At 36.4% G+C, this 23090-nt stretch overlaps 1 protein-coding gene across 38 annotated transcripts in view; it reads left to right on the top strand.

Moving 5' to 3' along the window:
* Window positions 1-23090, top strand: part of LOC127873643 (nephrin-like) — a 169757-nt gene that overhangs the window by 74313 nt on the left and 72354 nt on the right. For 13 of the 38 annotated variants that reach the window (XM_052417622.1, XM_052417631.1, XM_052417612.1 and 10 more), the window contains 2 exons: window positions 4957-5941; window positions 16867-17007. In XM_052417622.1, the coding sequence (XP_052273582.1) occupies window positions 5878-5941; window positions 16867-17007 (205 nt within the window). In that variant the 5' untranslated portion in view covers window positions 4957-5877. The other 25 variants (XM_052417641.1, XM_052417816.1, XM_052417808.1 and 22 more) reach the window with 25 other exon arrangements.

Here is a 23090-nt window from a genome sequence, read left to right as displayed (position 1 = left end):
CATAATCATTTTACTTAACGGTTGCAAATTAAAAATTAATGTTCCTTGACAAATGTTGAAATGCATGTGAAAACTCTTTTTATACGAGGTTCATAAAACACAAATATCCTCTTTGCGCAAGATAATTTTTATTTTATTGCCAATAATGTTATTTCACAATTGTGTAAGTCTACATGTGAAATGGTAGACTGTCATTTTTTAAAATAAAAACCAGTATACAAAGAAAACTAATCAACATCATCAAAGCAATTTTTATGCTTGTACCATGGTGTTGAATTTGAAACAGCAGAAAAAAACAACAACAACAAATTCCATCCCATTATTATAATGCATTCTTAAGATATATATGTAAGAATACAATCTTGTTTTTAATGTGTTTGATGATAGGAAGACAGTTATAGAACAAAACAGTGAGGCAGTCAGACATTGATAGTCATGGTTGATAGAGAATGGTTTTGTCCAAAGATTGTGTGCGCCTGCAAAAACAAAATTAAACTTAAGATCAAACAAAGTATAAAGGGGGGGAAGAGAGCTTTATTTCTACATACCAACTACAGCTCAAAGTACAAAAATGTGCGCGCAAACATATAATATCAAAGTATAAAGCGCGCGCTGACCGTACATAATATACAACAGTTAAGAATGTGCGCTCAAAAGAACATAAATCAAATACTAGTATGCGTCAACAAATACCATTCGAAAGCTACATCTATAACATCCAATTGGTAGCGCTGAGTGATACATGTGAATTCAAGTGATGATCTATGACAAAGCGAAGGTACGCACATTGAATGATACTAAAAATACAATTATATCAAGCTCGTAATGTTCCACATAACATAATTCAACAATGAGATAAAAGCACTGTATTAACAAACACTGTTTGACTATTGACCTTCCCCATACACATACATTGTTTGACTATAATTCCCCATAGCAATATTGCTCGAGTTCATCATAATTAAACTAGGGTGTGTGGGAGGGAGAGACGTGTAAGCACTTTGAGCTGCGCGCACTGACTGCCTGAATAAGCTGCATGCTAGACAGAGCCCGGCTACTGACACGCGGTTTCAAAGGTGGTGCTGGCGGGACATTAGCCGGCTTGTCTTCATAAAGCATACGTGGCAGGACAAACATATGGGCAACAGCATGTTTGGTCTCTCGTCTAAATACAATTAAGAATCTTTATTCAACTTAAATTTAAGACCAAACAAAGTATAAAGGGGGGAAAGAGAGCTTTATTTCTACATACTAACTACAGGTCAAAGTACAAAAATGCGCGTGCAAACATATAATATCAAAGTATAAAGTGCGCGCTGACCGTACATTATATACAACAGTTAAGAATGCGCGCTCAAAAGAACATAAATCAAGTACTAGTATGCGTCAACAAATACCATGCGAGCGTTACATCTATAACATCCAATTGGTAGCGCTGAATGATACATGTGAATTCGAGTAATGATCTACGACAAAGCAAAGGTACGCACATTGAATGATACTAAAAATACAATTATATCAAGCTCGTAATGTTCCACATAACATAAATCAACAATGAGATAAAAGACCTTCTCAAACCCAATTGTAGGTGTTGGTTAGTAGGAGTAGACGTAATGTAACGAGGTATAATTACAAGCTGTCTTTGATTGCGCGTTGCATTAATTGAATTGTTCGGAAACGCTGCCGAAAATCTTCTGATATGTATTGTTGGTAGCAGTTGGAGCGCCAGTCCCCTAACAGTTTGATAGCGTCGGGAGAAAGGCCGATGCTGTAACCAAATGCATTCCATTATTATAATGCATTCTTAAGATATATATGTAAGAATACAATCTTGTTTTTAATGTGTCTGATGATAGGAAGACAGTTATAGAACAAAACAGTGAGGCAGTCAGACATTGATAGTCATGGTTGATAGAGAATGGTTTTGTCCAAAGATTGTGTGCGCCTGCAAAAGCTAAAGAGAAATGTTTCATGCATTTAAGAAATGAGCAATGGAAAGAAAATAAGAACTGATTCTTCTTGACATATTTTCTTAAAAGCTCTTTATGAAAAACTATGTATTAAAACATGTATTTTAAAGACAATTTTGTGAGAGCACCTGACCAAGGAGATTAGCTTAATTGTTGACTGAAACATGCATCTATATTGTCTTTTGCTGTGCTATAACTTTGCAAAATTTACTGCACTTTAACCAAAAAATTAACATCTGCACATTGGAGTTTTATAGGATGCAAATTTAGAATGATAGCTCACTTTTTGCCAAATTTATTATTTTCATAGTAATGTATAATTGTGAAATTGATCAATGTATAACTTTCAATCAATATACGTTCTGAGATTTTCTAAACGTCTGTATTAACCATGCATTTATTATAGCTGTATAAGACACTCCAGGTGAAGCATTAATAATAAGTGTAGATATAATTCGTTATTTTGCCATTTCTACTTAAACAATATGTGAATGACATTAAAACTGGATTATATACAGCGATTTTCCTTGTCCATTGGGAAAAGTACCCGTACCGGTCCATTTGGGAAAAATTGAGTCGTGAAAACCTCAAAATTGGGGAAAATCGAGTCGTGAAATCCTTAAATTGGGAAAATCGCGTCGTGAAGTTTGGGTCTTATTGAATACATCATACAGTTCATACTTAATTGAACATACCCATTAAAATAATCATTTGCAGGCATGCCTTAATGAGCATTAAGTAATAAAGTTGATATAAATAACAAAATATTATAAAGAACACACAAAATCAATTACAAGTTGTTTTAATCTCTTGTAAAGCAATGTCTCTGTCTTTCCTTTTTTTGAAAATTTCAACAATCTTTGATGTTTGATCATCTATCAGTTGCTGGCATCCCTCTCTGCACAGCATCATTAGTGCTGTCAATGTGTCGTGTGATAGATGGTTCCGATTGTTCGTGCAAAGATTGTTCATTAGACTGAACACCCTTTGCACAGAGGCAAGGTTACAAACCGACGTAAAACAGTACGCTGGCTGCCTGACAAAAGAACCGGAAACAGTAACGACTCTATTGATTGCACGCGCTGAATTATAAAACCCGAAATTAATCGAGCGCGTGGTTACACACAACTATACGATTTTCTTTGTTCGCTCGCCAAAAGTTGGGTTTTGTTACGAAACTTTCGATCGTTTTGAGAAAAAATTCGGACGCCGATTGGGATTTTTTCAGATGCCGATTGGGAATTTGGGAATTTTCGCTTGATTGGGAAAGTACCGTTTACCGGTACTTTATAAAGAAGGAGGAAAATCGCTGATATAGTTTTCCTTTAAAACTGTAATTCCTATTTAATATTTTTGATTACAACAACATACTAAAATGGCTCCATATTTAAATAATTTATTGTTAAAATGTGAGACTAAACTATTTAAAATGTGAATAAAAAGTTGTAAATGTCATCCATTACTAGAATTATGTTATTGCTGCAATAATCAATTACTATTTACATGTATTTTGTCTTATCAATTGTTAACCAAACTGTAAAGTTTATGTGTAATATAATTCTGTTCTGTTGTGTTGTTATGTTGGCGGATTGTTGAAGAGAACACCTGGACAATTGTGTCAGACTGCTTGATTGACTGTTTATACGAGGAATCACATCATTTGCGCATTTATTGCTGTCCAAAAAATAAATTGAGTAATACTTAAAATATATTCTCTTCAGATGATTGGGTTGCTATGGCAACAAATGGGGATTCGTTCTTGGGGACAAAATTAATCCAGTAGCGAAGCATGAACGTTTTTTCACTGTTTTTGGATGTTGTGTTCTGTGTGATAAACTGTGCACATTGTCTGAAATTTTAAGTTTAAGACAAACACATTTATTTTTAATGGTTCAGTTTTGGGAAAAAAATAATTAGGCAAAATTAGGCCTGGATTTAAAAATTTGAATATCGGAACAGAAGAAAATTCTGCCAGTTTAGGCTCATAGCTGGATTCTGAGCATCACATATTTTGAATAAATTAATGATCACTGACACCATTTGGTTTGCGCATTTTGTTTGATCTTATTATCCGTCATTCAAATTAAAATTGCTCAGTTATAAATTATTTTGTCATGTATGACTTTCTAGGCCAAAGTGCTCATTTCAAAATGACTGAATTATGCAGAAATGTTGAACTGAAATTTAAAAGGTGCAAAATGTGGCAGCAATGTAGATGGTATAACAACCACAACATCTTGGCGATAAAGTCTGTGATAAACTACACTAAACAGCCAATGTTGTGTGACACAGAGCAGGCACATGTAGGGAGACACTGAAAGGCCAATGGTGGCAACACTTAGCAATCAAATTTAGGGTGACACAGAACAGTTCAATGTTGGGCCTGTCTTGGCCGGTGGTAATTGCTCTGATACTGTCCTATCTTTCCTCTGATAGCAACCCCACTCCGTAATTATCCTGCCTAGGCAGATGAAATCCCTCTCTTGGCCCATATCTGAACAGCATGTGACACTGGGACCAAAACATTCTGCTAATTGATTGACTTGATTTCTTTCTCCAAGAATTTTTATTACTCAAATCTTACAAGTGTGTAAATTTTTAGTAGGGATTCAACCATGGATTTCAGATGCTGATTTATGTTGGTGGATGGGAAATGAGAAAATTGAGGTCTTTTGGAGGATTTGATAAAGTATATAAATACCCCATGCAGGAAGAAGATTCACAAGCATTTATTAAGATCTGGAAAAATATGTGATTAATATGTTATAATTATAATATTGTTATTTATAACAAATTGGTAATAAATGCATATTATATTCTAAATGATTTATGTCATGAAATTAAATGGCAAAATACATCATGTATTGTGACATGTAAACAGTCCACAATATTCTGCATTTCATAAAGGTTAAACTTGTACTTCTGTCTGATTGTTTAATGTAACATTTCCTTTGTTTAATGTATTGTTCTGATTGTTTATTTCCAGTGCATTTCAACTGAATCCTGCAGTGTCAAAACAATATACAACGGGCAGCCAAATGAAACAAGTGAGTTCACAAACATTGGAACCCCTTCTCCCTCTGGTTTAGTACACCTTGGATAGAGCAACCATCAGGTTGGAGATACCAGGATCAGTGTAAGACTTACAGTTGGTTGTACCAGTCCATGGTAAACCTTAAGGCTATACACTCTACTGGCCATTGATGTTGATGATAGTGCCATTGGTGTATTGCTGCTGTGTGAAAAGTGGCGGTTATAGGTGCTAGCTGATAATGTGATACTTCAAAATTATTCCGGAAACTGTGGATATTAAAAAACCAAACACCAACTGTTAATACAAGTGGAATAAGTGAATGTATTTTGAATTGCTACTGGTTTTTCTAAGAGCTTAGTAAGGTGTACTTGAAAACAATTGGATGAACTGTGAGATTTATTTATTTTGATAAAGTTTTCGGATAAAAAATTGATAATTCCATTTATCTGTGTCTGGACTAGCATCTATTTGTGTGCAGTGAAAGATTTTGTGGATATTTCATATGATTGAGCAGCAACAAATGAAGCTTGGACCACCAGTTGTTGCAGTCAATTTAGAGGGGATTTTACAACATATTTGGATATTTACTGTTGTTATCAGGAAATAAAAGAGCGAACTAGAAGATTTTTAAAGTTTAACTTTATTAGGTAAAATAAAATTGTTGTTTTTTTAAAGAGGGAGTGGATAAAATCACATACTGGTTGCAATCAAATATGTACAATTGTTTTCTAATAGAGTGGATTTAAAATATATATAGATTGTAATAATATGAAACACTGTATGGAAACTACCTGATCAGCTTCTGTGATATTAAGCCAGAAATAGTGTCAAGTATTCAGGCATTGAAAATAATCTTACAAAATTGAATTCAAGATGGATTGTCAACCCTCAAGACTGGCTGCTTACTGGGTCTACCTGCAGTTGCTCATTATGACAGGTAAGAAATAGTTTTTGTTTTTTTTAAATCATTTCAGTTATTTTTAACTTGAAAGAAATGTGTGTAAACAGCAATGGTTGAAGTAAAGTAAAATTTTCAGACAAGCTATTTTAATGTAATAGAAACAACAGAAATGTTTGAAATAGAAATTTGTTTGAAGAGAAATTGTCATCAATCAGATGTCTCTTTTGGAAAAATTGTTTGTAAATATGTTTACCTTAATATTGTTCAGTAGTCACCTGTCATTTAAGCATCATACTGGGATTATAAAAAATAAAAAATATGGTAATGTAAGAAAAATAATTTCTTTTAAAAGAAAAGCAATGTTTAAAAGTTATAATGCAAAATGTAATATGCATGGGCAATTTTTACCATTCCTGAACTTTTAAGGAATGAAAGGTTGATATTAGACTCGTACAGATGCAGACAACCATAATAATTTTTTTGCTTAGGAAGAATAATTCCAGATCACCTAAAGAATTCCTGTGATTAAAACTTAAAAGATATCTAATCAAGATAAAAGCTCTCTGAGCTCCTTATCACACTTTTGTTCCATGGATTACACAACTGCTATGTCTGAAACACTACAAAAAAGCATTGAAACATTCTACTTAATTCTAAATTAATGATAATGTTCAAATATCAAGTATGGTTTTCTATCATTATTCAAACTGTCAGCGGTGTGGAGTTCTGGGTAATCATCCACTATGATGGCAAGCATACCTGCTAATTAATTACCTCTAGATTGCCTAGGCACATCTCAGTAGTTCAGTGAGAATCCATCTTCCCTTTTCAGTGAGAGATGAACTTAAGTACTATTTCTGAAAGTTTGCGTTTATGATGGGGTGCTCAGTGGATTTGAAGTTTTTGTGGGTCCTCAAGCATTTGACTTGGTACTTATTTTATCATATAAAGTCATTAAAAAATATCCTGCCTAATTATGTCCCCCACTATAGTAGTGGGGGACATATTGTTTTTGCCCTGTCTGTCTGTTGGTCTGTCTGTTGGTCTGTCTGTTGGTCTGTTGGTCTGTTTGTGCCAACTTTAACATTTTGCAATAACTTTTGCTATATTAAAGATAGCAACTTCATATTTGGCATGCATGTGTATCTCATGAAGCTGCACATTTTGAGTGGTGAAAGGTCAAGGTCATCCTTCAAGGTCAGAGGTCAAATATATGTGGCCAAAATCGCTCATTTTATGAATACTTTTGTAATATTGAAGATAGCAACTTGATATTTGGCATGCATGTGTATCTCATGGAGCTGCACATTTTGAGTGGTGAAAGGTCAAGGTCAAGGTCATCCTTCAAGGTCAGAGGTCAAATATATGTGGCCCAAATCGCTTATTTTATAAATACTTTTGCAATATTGAAGATAGCAACTTGATATTTGGCATGCATGTGCATCTCATGGAGCTGCACATTTTGAGTGGTGAAAGGTCAAGGTCATCCTTCAAGGTCAGAGGTCAAATATATGTGGCCCAAATTGCTTATTTTATGAATACTTTTGCAATATTGAAGATAGTAACTTGATATTTGGCATGCATGTGTATCTCATGGAGCCGCACATTTTGAGTGGTGAAAGGTCAAGGTCATCCTTCACAAGGTCAAGGTCATCCTACAAGGTCAAACATCGTATAGGGGGACATTGTGTTTCACAAACACATCTTGTTTTATAATGTATTTTCTTTTAAATTGATAAAGAATTTGAATAACAAAATTATTGTATAATACATCAATATAATTATCACAAGTTATGGATGGTGTTATTTATGAAAGTTGATTCTTTATCTATGAATTGTCTAGTTATACAAAAAGTAACATGTTATATATAGCATTTTTTATTGATACTTTACTATATATGATCCTTATATAAGTTACACTTACTACTTATTTATAATATATAAATACCAGTATACATAATATATAAAATATTATGAGAGTGAAAAGTATGTATAGCTTTATTAGCTTTATTAAAATAGTACATATATTTTGTATTATTTTGTTGTTATAGTGTAACATTTATTTTCTCTTTTCCATGATTTATAGAATTTTTGACATAAATGGCGATATCAGTGTGATAAATAATCATAATGTGAAAGTTATTTCATTTTTCCAATTCTCAAGCCATCTACCAACCCCCAGGGACAGGCAAATCTGATTGGCTGATTCATTTAAGCCTTGACCTTTAATTGGATTGATATCTGAAAACTGGCCTCAAAGTCAATTATCTGTCTTAGAAATTAGCATTTAAGATACCATTATAGCATTGTCTCAGAAATCATGTTACATGATGCAGTTATTCTTTAATTGATTGTTTCTAGTCACTACTTGGAGATTTTTCCATTCTTTAGGAGAATGAAAATTAATGTTTTGTTGAAAATGTAAAAGACATCTGAGCCTTTCTTGGTCGGATATTACAGAAAGACACACCATGTAGCCCAGTTTGCAAGATGGAACAAATTATTGAAGGAGCATTTTATATAGAAAAAAAACAAACAACAAACACAATCTGACCATCCTCTGAGTGAGTAATTATATAAGTGGAAAAAATGACTTAATTCTATATAATTGTTAAAGCACTTAAAAACCATAGAAAATTTGGTCTGTTTCCTACACAGAACAGACTCGATGCTTATTACTAACAAGACAACAATAGATACATTACTGCACTTTTGATTTGGATTAGTTTAGAAAACACCAGGGTAATTTTGTGATAGTGTTTTGATAGGAATGGATACTGATTACCATGTTTGCTGGGGCAATTATGATTCTGAATATGGGCCATACAGTACAGCCAAAGCGGCCCAAACATAATCCGCGGCTACGCCACGGCCAGATTATTAGTCCGCGGCGGCCGAATCGTGTGTTCACGCGGCGTATCGCCGTGGCACTCGGCATCGATCCGCGCAACGACGCCGAGTCTGTATTAACCTCGCGTACTTTCGCGGAGTAAATCCGCCGCATACGTATGCGTTGGATCGAGTGAAAAGATATCCACCTACATGTACATACATGTATGTGTAGCGTAGAATTAATTACGAGCAACTGTTTATGTTTCGTTCGATTATCATTATTAAATTTGTAATCCGAAACACACTTCAGAATTTTAATGCTCACGCGTCCTTTGGCAAATTCTAGCGTCAAATAAACAGTGCTAAAATATCCTTTGTTTCATAAAAAGCGCGCGAAAATTATGCAGACATGTAGAACGTCGTTTGGAAAGTTTGGGTGTATTTTGTGTTGTTTAAATACATGAACATCACGTCAGGCGTAAATCGCGTGTTCAGTGGAGAAAAAAAACGCCCCGATTAAACGTTATTTCATCATCTCTATAAATAGTAACAAATGCCAAAATGTATTTGATACTTAAGGAAATGTCGAGAATGTTTGTGTATCGTAAATATTTACCAGCATTTGCTTTAAAACTGGAATATACGGGATTATCGGGTAATTAGTAGCGATAATAACTGTATAATATGAAAAAAATAAAACGTGTTTATATACGCATATTCAAACAATAGTTATAATAAGCTGATAATTAACAAAACCACAAATACGTCGTCACCGTCTTGATTATTGATGTGGCTTCAAACTGCTAATTTTCTCAGCTAAAATATAATAGCGGAATCAACATGCAATTAATTTATAAATCCACCATATGCTGGAGCCTTGACCACTTGTATGTGTGAAAACATAATTACGTGACCTTGTTTATGTGTGAAATACATACGCTACGGGCGGGAAACAAACTTAATAATTGGCCAGACACATTAACTATGCTTACATGTATATGCTAATACAATCCGCGCACAATAAATTTATTATGATTTTAATTATTATTATAATTGTTCTTTCAAAATTTGTTAACTACATGTAACTAATAATTTTAGAAAGATTTTTTATTTCATGATGCGCATCGGCTCGGCATCATGTCGCGGATCACGGCATGCCTCGGCGGACAGATGCGAAGTTTCGCGGCGAAATGCGACTTGCCGCCGCATACTGACGCGGCTTCAACGACTGACGCGGCATCGACTCGTTTCGCCTTGCCGCCGCGGATCGCGAAATACGTTTGTTCCGCTTTGGCTGTACTGTAAATCTGGAGCCAATCTCCTGGCCCTCTGTGACTCAGGTGTCCAGTTACAACATTGGGGTGAATAACTCAGTGTAAATTGATGCATGCCTAATGTTATCATGAGAATTATCTATGGACCATAAACATGCATTGGTGAATTAATGACCTGCTCTAAAGATTGGCTTAAATTGCTCACCCCCTGGGGACTGGCATGATGCCCCACAAGTTACTGTAATCCTCACAAGCCTGCAGTCTTTTTCCTGCATGGTCAATGCAGGCTAGCCAAATTGATTCTCTGTCAAGAAGCTTATGGCATTAATTGTTTTAATAAGTTATGAGTTGTATGGCTGCATATGAGGGATTGAGCAGTTCAAAGCAAGACTTGTTAACACCATTTTGGAAATGGTTCCCAGTGTTTGTTTTGGGGCAAATGGCATCATTTGGACTAGTATTGGGAAATTAGGGTTTTTGTTTATTTGCTTACACTGTTGACTTCAAAATTGAGAATAATTAGTGCTGAGTGGGAGATGAACTAAATGTTTATATATATATTTTTTTTTATAATATTTTTTGGGGGAAAACGTAATTTGGGAACTTTAAATGTCCCATCTGGGGAAAAATAATATGCTTTTTTCCATTGGGTATGAGTCCCTATATATAACAGCCCCAAATTTGAACAAAAAAACCCACTGCAAAGCATTTTGGAAGTTGTCATTTGAGCTTGTTTGTTTCTTCAAAGTAAATCTGCAATCTTGTTGCACCTCATTGCCCATTTATTCTGAAATGAATATGAATGGAGATTATTGTTTAATTCTTGTTCTGTTGGCCAATGACATACATAATTACAAAAAAAATAAAAATGTTTCCAAGAAATGTGTTATGTTTTTGGTCATTAAATCTATTACTATTAGTAAAAATCTTGATAAAATTATATAGGGATGCAAGAGGTTAACTGGTTAACCTACCGAAACGACCAGTTAACCGGTTACATTTTCAGGAAAAGGTTAACCTGGAAAAAATATTTGATTATGTTTTTTTTTCATGGAATAATTCATATGATTTTACTTTTTTTCGCGTGACATACTGCCAACTTGCGCTGGTGACTTATTTAAACAACATACCGCACCATCGACGGTAATAAATAACGTGTCGGCAATCAAAGAAAGAAAGAAATTAATCAATACCTTTGTGATAACAATTAAAAGGGTATGTTTTGATAACTGACACAATTGTTATTTTTTGACTCGCGAACATTTTACTAGCGAACTGCAGTGAGTGGGAGCTATAAGCGAAGACATAATTGACACGTTTATGGAACTTGGTTTGCTCGCAAAAATACCGTGTTTATAAGTAACAATTGTATCAAGAATTGCATTCGTAGTTAAAATCTTGACGAGTTAACATCGTTTTTGTTTATCAAAAATTAATATCATTATGATAAGGATTCCACCATTACCGTCCGATGCAAGTTGTATTGAAGAAAACTAATTAAATAATTAAACATCAATTAAAAATATTAAAAACACAAAAACGTTTAAATTTGTATTTGTGTAATTGCTTAAAATTTGTGCGCTATGTTACGTTAACAAACATACGTAACTATCAGTATTTGAGATCATAATAGTTACTTCTCTATTAAACAAATGTACTGATCATATAAAATATTCATGTTACATTTTGTCCAAAATTAATTTAATTTGCATTTTATTTTAACCACATTTTTTAATTGTATAATGAAAATCAAACGATAATACTTCCGAATCGGTACAAACGCTAAAATACAAACAACAAAATATGCAATTATGGAATAAGAAGAGATGCAGATTTGTTGTACACACATTACCCACTTTACATCAAATTGAAAGGGAACAAACATTTCTATTTTAAGCCAATTTGAGTTTCAAAAATTAAAACAGAATGAACAAAGGAACACACCATTTTTGTGAGCGATACGACGCAAACATAATATAAGCGGCCCAACCAAAAATAAGTTAATAACACGTGTAATTGAACAATTTGTAGTTCTTTAATTTTTTATTCCTATGCATTTATGCAGGATAAATAAATTAAATATATAGCATACATTTACACAATTAAATAAATTGTATCATACATTTATTACGAAATTGGCAAGTTATCAATGCAAGCGATTTCAAATTTGAAATAACTTTTGTTTCTACAGAGCGGTTTGAGCGGTATGACATTTTATAAAAACTCTAAATCATTTTAACCACTAAAGGAGTTTCGGTTAACTGGTTAATAACCGGTTACGGGACAAGGTTAACCTGTCAATGGTTTTTGTAACCTCTTGCATCCCTAAAAATATCACATTTACAAGATGGAACATACAAAGGTGCAGGAAAGCAACAGAAACATATTTACACTTCGTGAAACGTAAGCTGCACCAGCAGGAGGGAAACCTCATTGTCCCCTATCGGTTTCACCGGAGCGGACTTATGGTTAACGCTCTGTGCGTCTGTCTGTGAGTCTGTCTGTCACACTTTTCTGGATCCTGCGATAACTTTAAAAGTTCTTCATATTTTTTATTGAAACTTTAAACATGGTCAGATGGCAATATGGAGATTATGCAAGTCTTTTCATTTTGTTCCTACGGTAAGAATTCAGATGGCTATGGCAACAAATTAAAAAAAAAATCTGACAATGGTGGAGCTGGTAGGGGGCATATATTGCTTGGCAATAGTTTTGTATGTCAAAGCAGTACACAAAAACACAACAAATGACTGGTGTAAGTTCATATTAGAACATAAAACACACACTTTACATGAAATGCTGCAGACAAAGGGTCTAATGCTCATTCCTAATGCATGATTGCCACCTGGGCTGCAGTGCACAGCCTGGTCATGGTGCCTTTACCAGGCTAAATGGTGCCAACTGCAGGTAAATGAGGCATGTAGACACCAGTAGGAGCTGATACTTATCTGCTTTGAGATCACAAGGTCCATGGTGTGAGACTAATTAGATAATGTGATAGGCGGGGCTTATTAGATGCTGCCTCTGCAGTTAATGGGGTCCATGGGCTTTGTAATAAAATAAAGGAAAGGCTGGGTCAATACCGGTACTCACACTTTACCTGTCAAAGGGTTGATATTGCTGATTAATGCATGATTTATTGTTTATGTGATGATGGCTGATCAAGATTGGTTACATGGCATTGATTATTAATTGCTTTAATTGGATGCCTTTCCAAATCCAAAACCGTATTAACTCTTTGAGTGCTGGAACCGAATTTTGAAGGCCTTTGCAAACAGTTTGGATCCACATGAGACGCCACAGAACATGGCGTCTCATCAGGATCCAAACTGTTAACTACTCTGACAAAAATCGAAGAATTTTTTTTTTTTTTAATTCAACAGACAACATTTTAGCAGACGACAAATTTCCCAGCATGCAAAGGGTTAAGAAAATGAACGAGTAATGCTCCATGAAAATAGCACATGATCATTGAAAGTATTAAATACATAATTGTTATTCCCAGAATTTCTTTGAACTTAAGAAAAAGATTTTGGTGAAGTAACTGAGGTAGCTATGAATATTGTGTCAGCAATCTAAACTGGAGGTCCCAGATTCAATCCCCAATGAAGATTGTGTCCACCATGGGTCTGAGAGGTCAATCAGGAATAGTGTTTGCCATGCAACTGGGAGGTCAAAGGTTCAGTCTGCAATAAGAAATCAGCTATTTCAAGGTGATGACTTCTAGTATCTGGTCTGGTATCAGCAATTAGATTGGTAGGTCCAATGTTCAATACCCAGTCAGGGCTGCCATGGTAACAGGAGGTCTTAGGTAATGACCCAAATCAGGGAGAATTCTCTAGATCTTTCCAAAGACATTAATGTATTGGTAGTTCTACCCAGGAAATAGACTCATAAGTGTCTGTGCAAGCACAAGGGTTAAGATGTAATCAAGCATAACATAAATAGGTTTTAAAATGATTTAAAAGTGTTTAATGGTATTAAAGTGTATCTGCATTTGAAGAGTTATTAGATCATGCTTGAGTGAATTTGTGGACATGGGGTTCTAAATGAACCATTTTACTTGAAGGAAAGTACCCATCTATTTTGACAAGCCTTGGAAAGGTGAAATACTAGATCTGCTCACTTTTGCTAAGGTCATTCAGAGCAGGTTAATGATGCATGCTGGGAAAATTAATGTTGTTTGCTGAATTTCTAAAATTAGCATTTTCTTTGATTTTTTTTCAAAGAATACTATCAGAATAGCAAACAGTTTGAATCCTGATGAGACACCACATTCTGTGGCGTCTCATCTGGATCCAAACTGTTTGCAAAGGCCTTCAAAATTCGGTTCCAGCACTGGAAGAGTTAATGATGCATGTACAGATGTACTTATTTTACATACATCATATCCATAGCATATTTCCTGCCTTCCAGTAGAACATTCCCAATGACCCTGTTGTCTCTAGTCCATGATTATTTTTTTACCCTTTTTTTCTCCTCACAAACCATATTCTTGTACAACTAAGTGGAAGATGATTTAATTTGCACTGATAATGGGATTTTGTAGTAAAAAACCCATACCAGGCTGATTGTTTGAGCCTTTATTGTACATTTTCACAATTAGATCATACGCCCCAAGTTTCTGAAATTTAATTACCAGCATTTGTCCCAGTGCTGAGATGGGCTTTGTGTCATCTCAGGATGACAGTAAATCCCATATAAAACACATTTAGGCTGTGGTTAGTGTCCTTAATGTGTTTGTTCTCCTGTAAAGAAATATTTGGTCATTATAGCAAGAAGTTCAGCAGTCCAATAGGTCATTTAATCGCCTTGCTTGTTCTGTAAAGAAGGGAAACAAAATATATTATTTATGACTGGTGGGCTGGCTGTTCAGGAGTAGGATGTCGTTAACCCATTTATGCCTAGTGGACTCTCTCATCCTTCTAAATTGGATCAATTTATTTCCAAAATGAGTATTAGTAAAATCTAGTATATTTATTTCTATATTTGAATATTTCTTACAGAAATATTTACTTTCTTGCTTCTTTAAGCAAACAGCGCAGACCCTGATGAGACGCCGCATCATGCACTAGGCATGATTGGGTTAAATAACCCCCAAGAGTTTACTCAGATCATCATACGACCTTTTAATTATTTTGTTAGGCATAATATCTCGACCACTTCTGAATTATGGGCCTTTAATCTTTAATTTAAAAAAAAATAGCCACACTTTCCTTGTCTCCTCTTACTCCAATAGTTAACATTTAATCTTCTTAAAAACGTCATAATGTTTGTGGGCATAAAAATCCCCATCTTATAATAGGTTTCCATTCAATAACTTTATGAACTAATCTTGATTAAACTTGATAAAAAATATGGTAAGCTTGAAAAGAGACCTAGCTCTGGATTAAATGAGTCGTGTTCTGAGAAAACTGGGCTTAAGGCATGTGCGTAAAGTGTCGTTCCAGATTAAACTGTGCAGTCTGCACAGGCTAATCAGGGATGACACTTTCCGCCTAAATGGGATTTTTGCTAAGAAGAGACTTCATTTAAACGAAAGATGTCATAAAAGCGTAAAGTGTCATCCCTGATAAGCCTGTGAAGACTGCACAGGCTAATATGGGATGACACTTTATGCACAAGCATTATGCCCAGTTTTCTCAGAATGCGACTCAAATTTGTGGCTCATCATGGGCAGGTCCTGAAACGGTTTTCATTCAATAACTTCAATGCTACGGAGGAAATGTGCTTAAGTTATGTGCCTTGATAATAATTGCTTTCAACATGCAGACCTATCTTGGAATTGCAATTATTTTGCCAGTCTATAGCTCGAGGTCAAGGTTACTGTTATTTCCAATAGAAAAACTATTTTTGCTGAACAAAATTTGATTGGATGGTGGTTGTGCACTTATATATTTATTATTGTATTTCGGAAGCTTAACTGCAGACATAACTTGAGATTTGCATAATTATTTGATTTAATTGGATTGATATCTATATTGTTGAAGACCTGGTGTCAAAGCATCGCCATGTTTTTTGTCTCCATTATTTGCTGTGCCATCATGACTACACGGGCATATTTTGTGACAAGGTGGCATTGTTGTTTTATTTATTTAAATGGAAAACTAGTAAATTCATATTCAGTTTTTCAGCGTTTTTCATCTAACCTTTAACACATAAACTTACTTAAACAACCTTAATTTATATGTATTGTTAGTATTTAACAGTAGTATCACTATCAAAATCGCATTTTTAAATAACAATTGAATTGTGGCCCAATATAATTACAAGAGAAATAAGATGTTGGTGATGAAAGATGTCAGACTGTAATTTCCATTGTTTCTCAGACATGATTTGTCAATATTTATATCCAAAATAGACACTCACCTAGGTCTTTTTTCGATACTGTCAAATCTATAGAAAAGCTGGCAGCATTAAGACAGGTAAAGGTGAGCATTTAGACCACTCCAATGTATAAATTACAACTAAATTTCAATACACTGTATGATTGGGTCAATTTACAAAATGAACAACTCCAATAACAAAAATGCATAATAAGATTGCCTGAACAATTGTGCAAACTGTTAGCATGTGGTATTGTTTAGCATTGTTTTGTGAAAACAGGGCTTAATATAAGCACATAAAGTGTAGTCCCTGATTAACATGTGCAGTACGCACAGGCTAATCAGGGACAACACTCCACCCAGAGTGGACTTTTTTTTTAGTAGAGACTTTCCATTGAAGGAAATATTCCATAAAAGGGGAAAATAATGTGATCCCTAATTAGCCTGTGCAGACTGCACAGGCTTATCAGGGATATCACTTTACCCACATGTATTAAGCCTGTTTACAATATTCAGATGCCTGTTTCAGTGTGTGGCCTGCAGCAGTTCAGTCAGCGGCCCCAAAACCTGGACGTGATCAAGGGCCAGATGGCTGTCATCAAGTGTGCCGTGGAGAACCGCAAGGGGAACATCCAGTGGGCTAAGGGCTCAACCAACCCCATCATGCTAGGTAGGGCTCAACTAACCCCATCATGCTAGGTAGGGTCAACCAACCTTATCATGCTAGGTAGGGATCAACAAACCCATCATGCTAGGTAGGGATCAGTCAACCCCATCATGCTAGGTTGGGATCAGACAACCCCATCATGCTAGGTAGGGATCAGTCAACCCCTTCATGCTAGGAAGGGATCTTAGCCAACCCCATCATGCTAGGTAGGGATCAGCCAATCCCTTCATGCTAGGTAGGGATCTTAGCCAACCCCATCATGCTAGGTAGGGATCAGCAACCCCCCATCATGCTATGTAGGGATCAGTCAACCCCTTCATGCTAGGTAGGGATCTTAGCCAACCCCATCATGCTAGGTAGGGATAAGCCAGCCCCCATCATAATATGTAGGGATCAGTCAACCCCTTCATGCTAGGTAGGGATCTTAGCCAACCCCATCATGTAAGGTAAGGATCAGCCACCCCCATCATGCTATGTAGGGATCAGTCAACCCCTTTATGCTAGGTAGGGATCTTAGCCAACCCCATCATGCTAGGTAGGGGTCAGCCACCCCCAATCATGCTATGTAGGGATCAGTCAACCCCTTCATGCTAGGTAGGGATCTTAGCCAACCCCATCATGCTAGGTAGGGATCAGCCACCCCCCATCATGCTATGTAGGGATCATTCAACCCCTTCATGCTATGTAGGGATCAGCCACCCCACCCCCCCCCCATCATGTTAGGTAGGGATCAGCCAACCCCTTCATGCTAGGTAGGGATCAGCCAACCCCATCATGCTAGGTAGGGATCAGTCAACCCCATCATGCTAGGTAGGGATCGGCCAACCCCATCATGCTAGGTAGGGATCAGCCAACCCCATCATGCTAGGTAGGGATCTTAGTCAACCCTTCATGCTATGTAGGGATCAGTCAACCCCATCATGCTAGGTAGGGATCAGCCAACCCTTTCATGCTAGGGAGGGATCTTAGCCAACCCCATCATGCTAGGTAGGGATCTGCCAACCCCATCATGCTAGGTAGGGATCTTAGCCAACCCCATCATGCTTGGTAGGGATCAGCCAATCCCATCATGCTAGGTAGGGATCTTAGCCAAACCCTTCATGCTAGGTAGGGATCTTAGCCAACCCCATCATGCTAGGTAGGGATCCGCCAACCCCATCATGCTAGGTAGGGATCTTAGCCAACCCCATCATGCTAGGTAGGGATCTTAGCCAACCCCAACATGCTAGGTAGGGATCAGCCACTCCCATCATGCTATGTAGGGATCAGCCAACCCCTTCATGCTAGTTAGGGATCAGTCAACCCCATCATGCTAGGAAGGGATCAGTCAACCCCATCATGATAGGTAGGGATCAGTCAACCCCATCATGCTAGGTAGGGATCTCAGTCAACCCCATCATGCTATGAAGGGATCAGTCAACCCCATCATGCTAGGTAGGGATCAGTCAACCCCTTCATGCTAGGAAGGGATCTTAGCCAACCCCATCATGCTAGGTAGGGATCAGCCAACCCCTTCATGCTAGGTAGGAATCAGTCAACCCCTTTATGCTAGGTAGGAATCAGTCAACCCCATCATGCTAGGTAGGGATCAGTCAACCCCTTCATGCTAGGTAGGGATTTTAGCCAACCCCTTCATGCTAGGTAGGGATCAGTCAACCCAATCATGCTAGGTAGGGATCAGTCAACCCCATCATGCTAGGTAGGAATCAGTCAACCCCATCATGCTAGGTAGGGATCTTAGCCAACCCCTTCATGCTAGGTAAGGATCTTAGCCAACCCCATCATGCTAGGTAGGGATCAGTCAACCCCTTCATGCTAGGTAGGGATCTTAGCCAACCCCATCATGCTATGTAGGGATCAGCCACCCCCATCATGCTAGGTAGGGATCAGCCACCCCCATCATGCTAGGTAGGGATCAGCCAACCTCTTCTAGGTTGGCGCTAAGGAAAAAAAATTAGTAGCCAAATTTCAGCACTACGATAATGACATACATTATAACCTTATTTGCTCAATGAACGACATAATCATTATCATGAATCTATAGGTATCAACAATGACTGTATTAAATTATCAATGAAGTCACATTTAAATAAATCATTTGTTACCTGAAATCAAAAAATTTCATGTTTTTTTAATTTTTCATTTATATTTATTTTCATGCACTATGCGGCATGAACGGTATACAATGTTAGAACTTTCAGATATGCCCCGGTCTTTGATTGCGTGGGTCTTGCGTAACTCCTATTCGCCACCCCCCCCCCCCCTCCCCCCCTTCTCCCAATATTTTTTGCCGTAGTCTGGTGCTTCTTGATTCTTGAAAAATACATTTACTGCAATGTATTCTTGAATTGACATATTTTTCAAAAGTTGCAATAGATAATTTATTCAAACGTAACGGTAAATTTGTAAGTCTTAAATACTGCATGTACTGAGCGGCTAGGCTATATTTAGTTACACATCGTCTGTTATTAAAAAAGCATGCTTTGCATGCGTAGAACTTGGCATTGCAGACGACAGCAATAATTTCACGCTCTTTCTTATAACACGGGTTTTACATGGCATACCGGTATTAGTGCATAGTGAATAGTTATTATCACGTGGCTGTAGAAAAGCTGTGTAAATCAGTTTTACAAATAGACATGATAAAATATACATGCACTGGATTTAATTTGTTACCGCATCAAATTATTAACGGGTTTTGTTTTTCACAACTTACTCGTCGTAGGTAATTTTACACTGCTCACCAATTGCAATTTACTTCTCATAATTAATGATTGTTTTATACAGCACGGTAAATAATTGTGATGATGATGCCCGAAACCGCCTTTAATGTACTGCTTTATTTACCGGTTTTATATCACGTATTAATGCTACAATTGTGATTCATTGTTAATAAACCTGCGATAAACGCTTTATCTGTGACACACGTCAATCAAAAATAATAATCACTATATAACTCCGCCTCCATAAACATTCTCGTAACCGATTGGACGTTAAATATCACAGTTTGGCGACTGGAAAGTTACCCGAAAATTTCCCGTGATGCATCTGTCAGCATACATGACTGTGTTATGTGGCTTGAATATACGATACATTCTTCTTGAATGCTCTGAGCTTTTATGAGTACATACGTCCCAGGACTCGGAGGGTCAATAGCTGGGAGTTGAATTATTGCAACTATATACGATACGGGCATCCGGTTATCTCTTATCAATGGACTACCTATTACCACCTGGAGCTTTTATGGCGATTACATTTGGAAATCGGTACCGAGTTCTCTTTAAAAGTAGGGAATATTATATACTTATAGAGAAATATTAGGGTTTTTTGCAATCGCCATTTTCATTCACATTTTAAACTTTAATCGCCAGCTGAAAGATTCAATCGCCTTTGGCGATTTTGGCGATCGGAAACGCTAACATAGCTCTTCATGCTAGGTAGGGATCTCAGCCAACTCCTTCAAGCTTGGTAGGGATCTTAGCCAATCCCATCATGCTAGGTTGGGATCTTAGCCAACCCCTTCAAGCCAGGAAGGAATCTCAGCCAACGCCTTCTAGCTAGGTAGGGAACTTAGCCAACCCCTTCATGCTAGGTAGGGATCAGTCACCCCTTCATGCTAGGTAGGGATCTTAGCCAATCCCATCATGCTAGGTTGGGATCTTAGCCAACCCCAGAGTTAAGGTAGGGATCACTGTGTTCTGTACCTGCTAAGCAAGACCTGGCGTCAGGCAAGTCACAGTAACAATAATTATTAAATTCTTTTGGCCTAAGCATTCATATGAAACTTTTAAAAATGAAATAATGATGATGATATTATTATGTTGAAACACATGTTCAAGGTTTAATAGCAGAAATTGTAAATCCGTTTAAAAATTATATTGGCAATATGCCGAAGAGGACTTGATAAGTATCCGTACATTTCTAAGTATAATGATAATCACTAGAAGTAATAAAGTTTGTGAAATATAGCAGAAAGCAATATTAAGATGAATATGAAATAATTAAGAGCTGTAAGTGAAGCAGATAGCATATAAGCTGGCTTTTACACATAACCTGGGCTAAATCACCTTCCAGCAATTAGCCAGGTATGTGGAAACCAGAAGATGGCTTTGATTAGTCCAGCAACAAAAATATAATGATGCATTTAACCAGTGCGAAACGGACCTAAGTCCCTAGCAGCCACAGCGCAGATAGGGGCTTCTGCAATTTGCTTGTGTTTGTCTCAACATTGCTGTTGAGGTATTTGGGACTTCTGGTACATGCTGAATCCTCCTGACATTTTATGGGCAGGGCCTCAAAACAATGCATAGTATATTGTGGATGTCAAATGCATGGTATGCACAAATATGTCATTAGTGCATATCCCTGTGTTTTCCCAATGTTTTGTCAGTATGGTAACAAGACAGAAATATTCATCTTGCAGTGTATTGACACATTTATCAGTAATTTAATCAAGTTTTGACCAGTGTATGCTGATGAATTGTTATTGTTAATTATTTTCAGCTACTTGTTGGTTATTTCTAGTTGGCCAAACCATAAATTGTTGATTTTTAGGACACAATGATTCAAGTTGGATTTTCATTAGTAAATATTATTATGATAATTATTAATATTTGCAGTCTCTGTGAAAGACTAAAAAAAGGCATTGTTCAAAGCTTGGGTAAATTTTACCATCATTCTTGATCATGTTGTGTTTCTTCCAGCATAAAATGTCTTGTACTTATTGAAAGCATTTTTTTGAATGCTTAAAAAAGGAAATAAAATGCATGCATTTAGTGTGAAACTATTGTGAAGACTACTTTGAATATTAAACTAGCTTACCAGTATTCAAGTTCACATTTTTAAAACATATAGGCAATTGAAAAAATGAATAGAAATGCAGTATTCATGAGAACTGAAAGAGACGCAATCATTATTTCATGTTATCTCTGATATGAATGTTTACCAAAACTGTCACATCCAAACTCTAACAAGTGCCGTTTTCACTTTTAAAGAGTTACTTGTCTATAATTTATTCAATCACCTTGTCAATGTGTAAGCCTATTAAATCCTGTAATTTGACTTTCATCAAACGTATGCAGATTAAGAAATGGCCATTGAAGCAAATAAAAAGGCATATCATTTTGAGTTCTGTTTGCAGTTAATTATTTTTTAGCCGCTTCAGCGTTTGAAGCTTTTATTTTAAAACATTAGGCTTTAGAAAATCATATTGAGGTCAACATTTTGAGTAAAACTCTTGATTTCTGTATGAATTAAAAAATAAATTGCCATAAGAAACTGAAAAACACCCAGCATGTGTAATGTGTTCTGTGATACTTTATAATTTTTATGCCCCCCTTCGAAGAAGAGGGGTATATTGCTTTGCACATGTCGGTCGGTCCGTCCACCAGGTGGTTTCCGGATGATAACTCAAGAATGCTTGGGGCTAGGATCATGAAACTTCATAGGTACATTGATCATGACTCGCAGATGACCCCTATTGATTTTGAGGTCATTAGGTCAAAGGTCAAGGTCACGGTGACCCGAAATAGTAAAATGGTTTCCGGATGATAACTCAAGAACGCTTATGCCTAGGATCATGAAACTTGATAGGTAGATTGATCATGACTCGCAGTTGACTCCTATTGATTTTCAGGTCACTAGGTCAAAGGTCAAGGTCATGGTGATCCGAAATAGTAAAATGGTTTCCGGATGATAACTCAAGAATGCTTATGCCTAGAATCATTAAACTTGATAGGTAGATTGACCATAACTCGCAGATGACCCCTATTGATTTTCAGGTCACTAGGTCACAGGTCAAGGTCACGGTGACCCGAAATAGGAAAATGGTTTCCGGATGATAACTCAAGAACGCTTATGCCTAGTTTGTTTTTTTTGGACAACAATAAATTAAATAAAATACACTTTAATCTAAAAAGTAATTGATATGTGCTGATTTTTTTTTTCAACTGTTCAGGCAAATATCAGGAAAAAGGAATGTCCTGGCAAAGTTTTCGCAATTTTTTGGAAATATTCAGTTATCTTGCTTCGAGATCTTAAATGAACACATTACAATTTCAAAAATGTTGGAATGCTTTGCTATCAAT

This window comes from Dreissena polymorpha, chromosome 1 (assembly GCF_020536995.1).
Source record: "Dreissena polymorpha isolate Duluth1 chromosome 1, UMN_Dpol_1.0, whole genome shotgun sequence".
NCBI classification, from domain to species: Eukaryota; Metazoa; Mollusca; class Bivalvia; order Myida; family Dreissenidae; genus Dreissena; species Dreissena polymorpha.
This window is presented reverse-complemented; position numbering and strand designations above follow the sequence as displayed.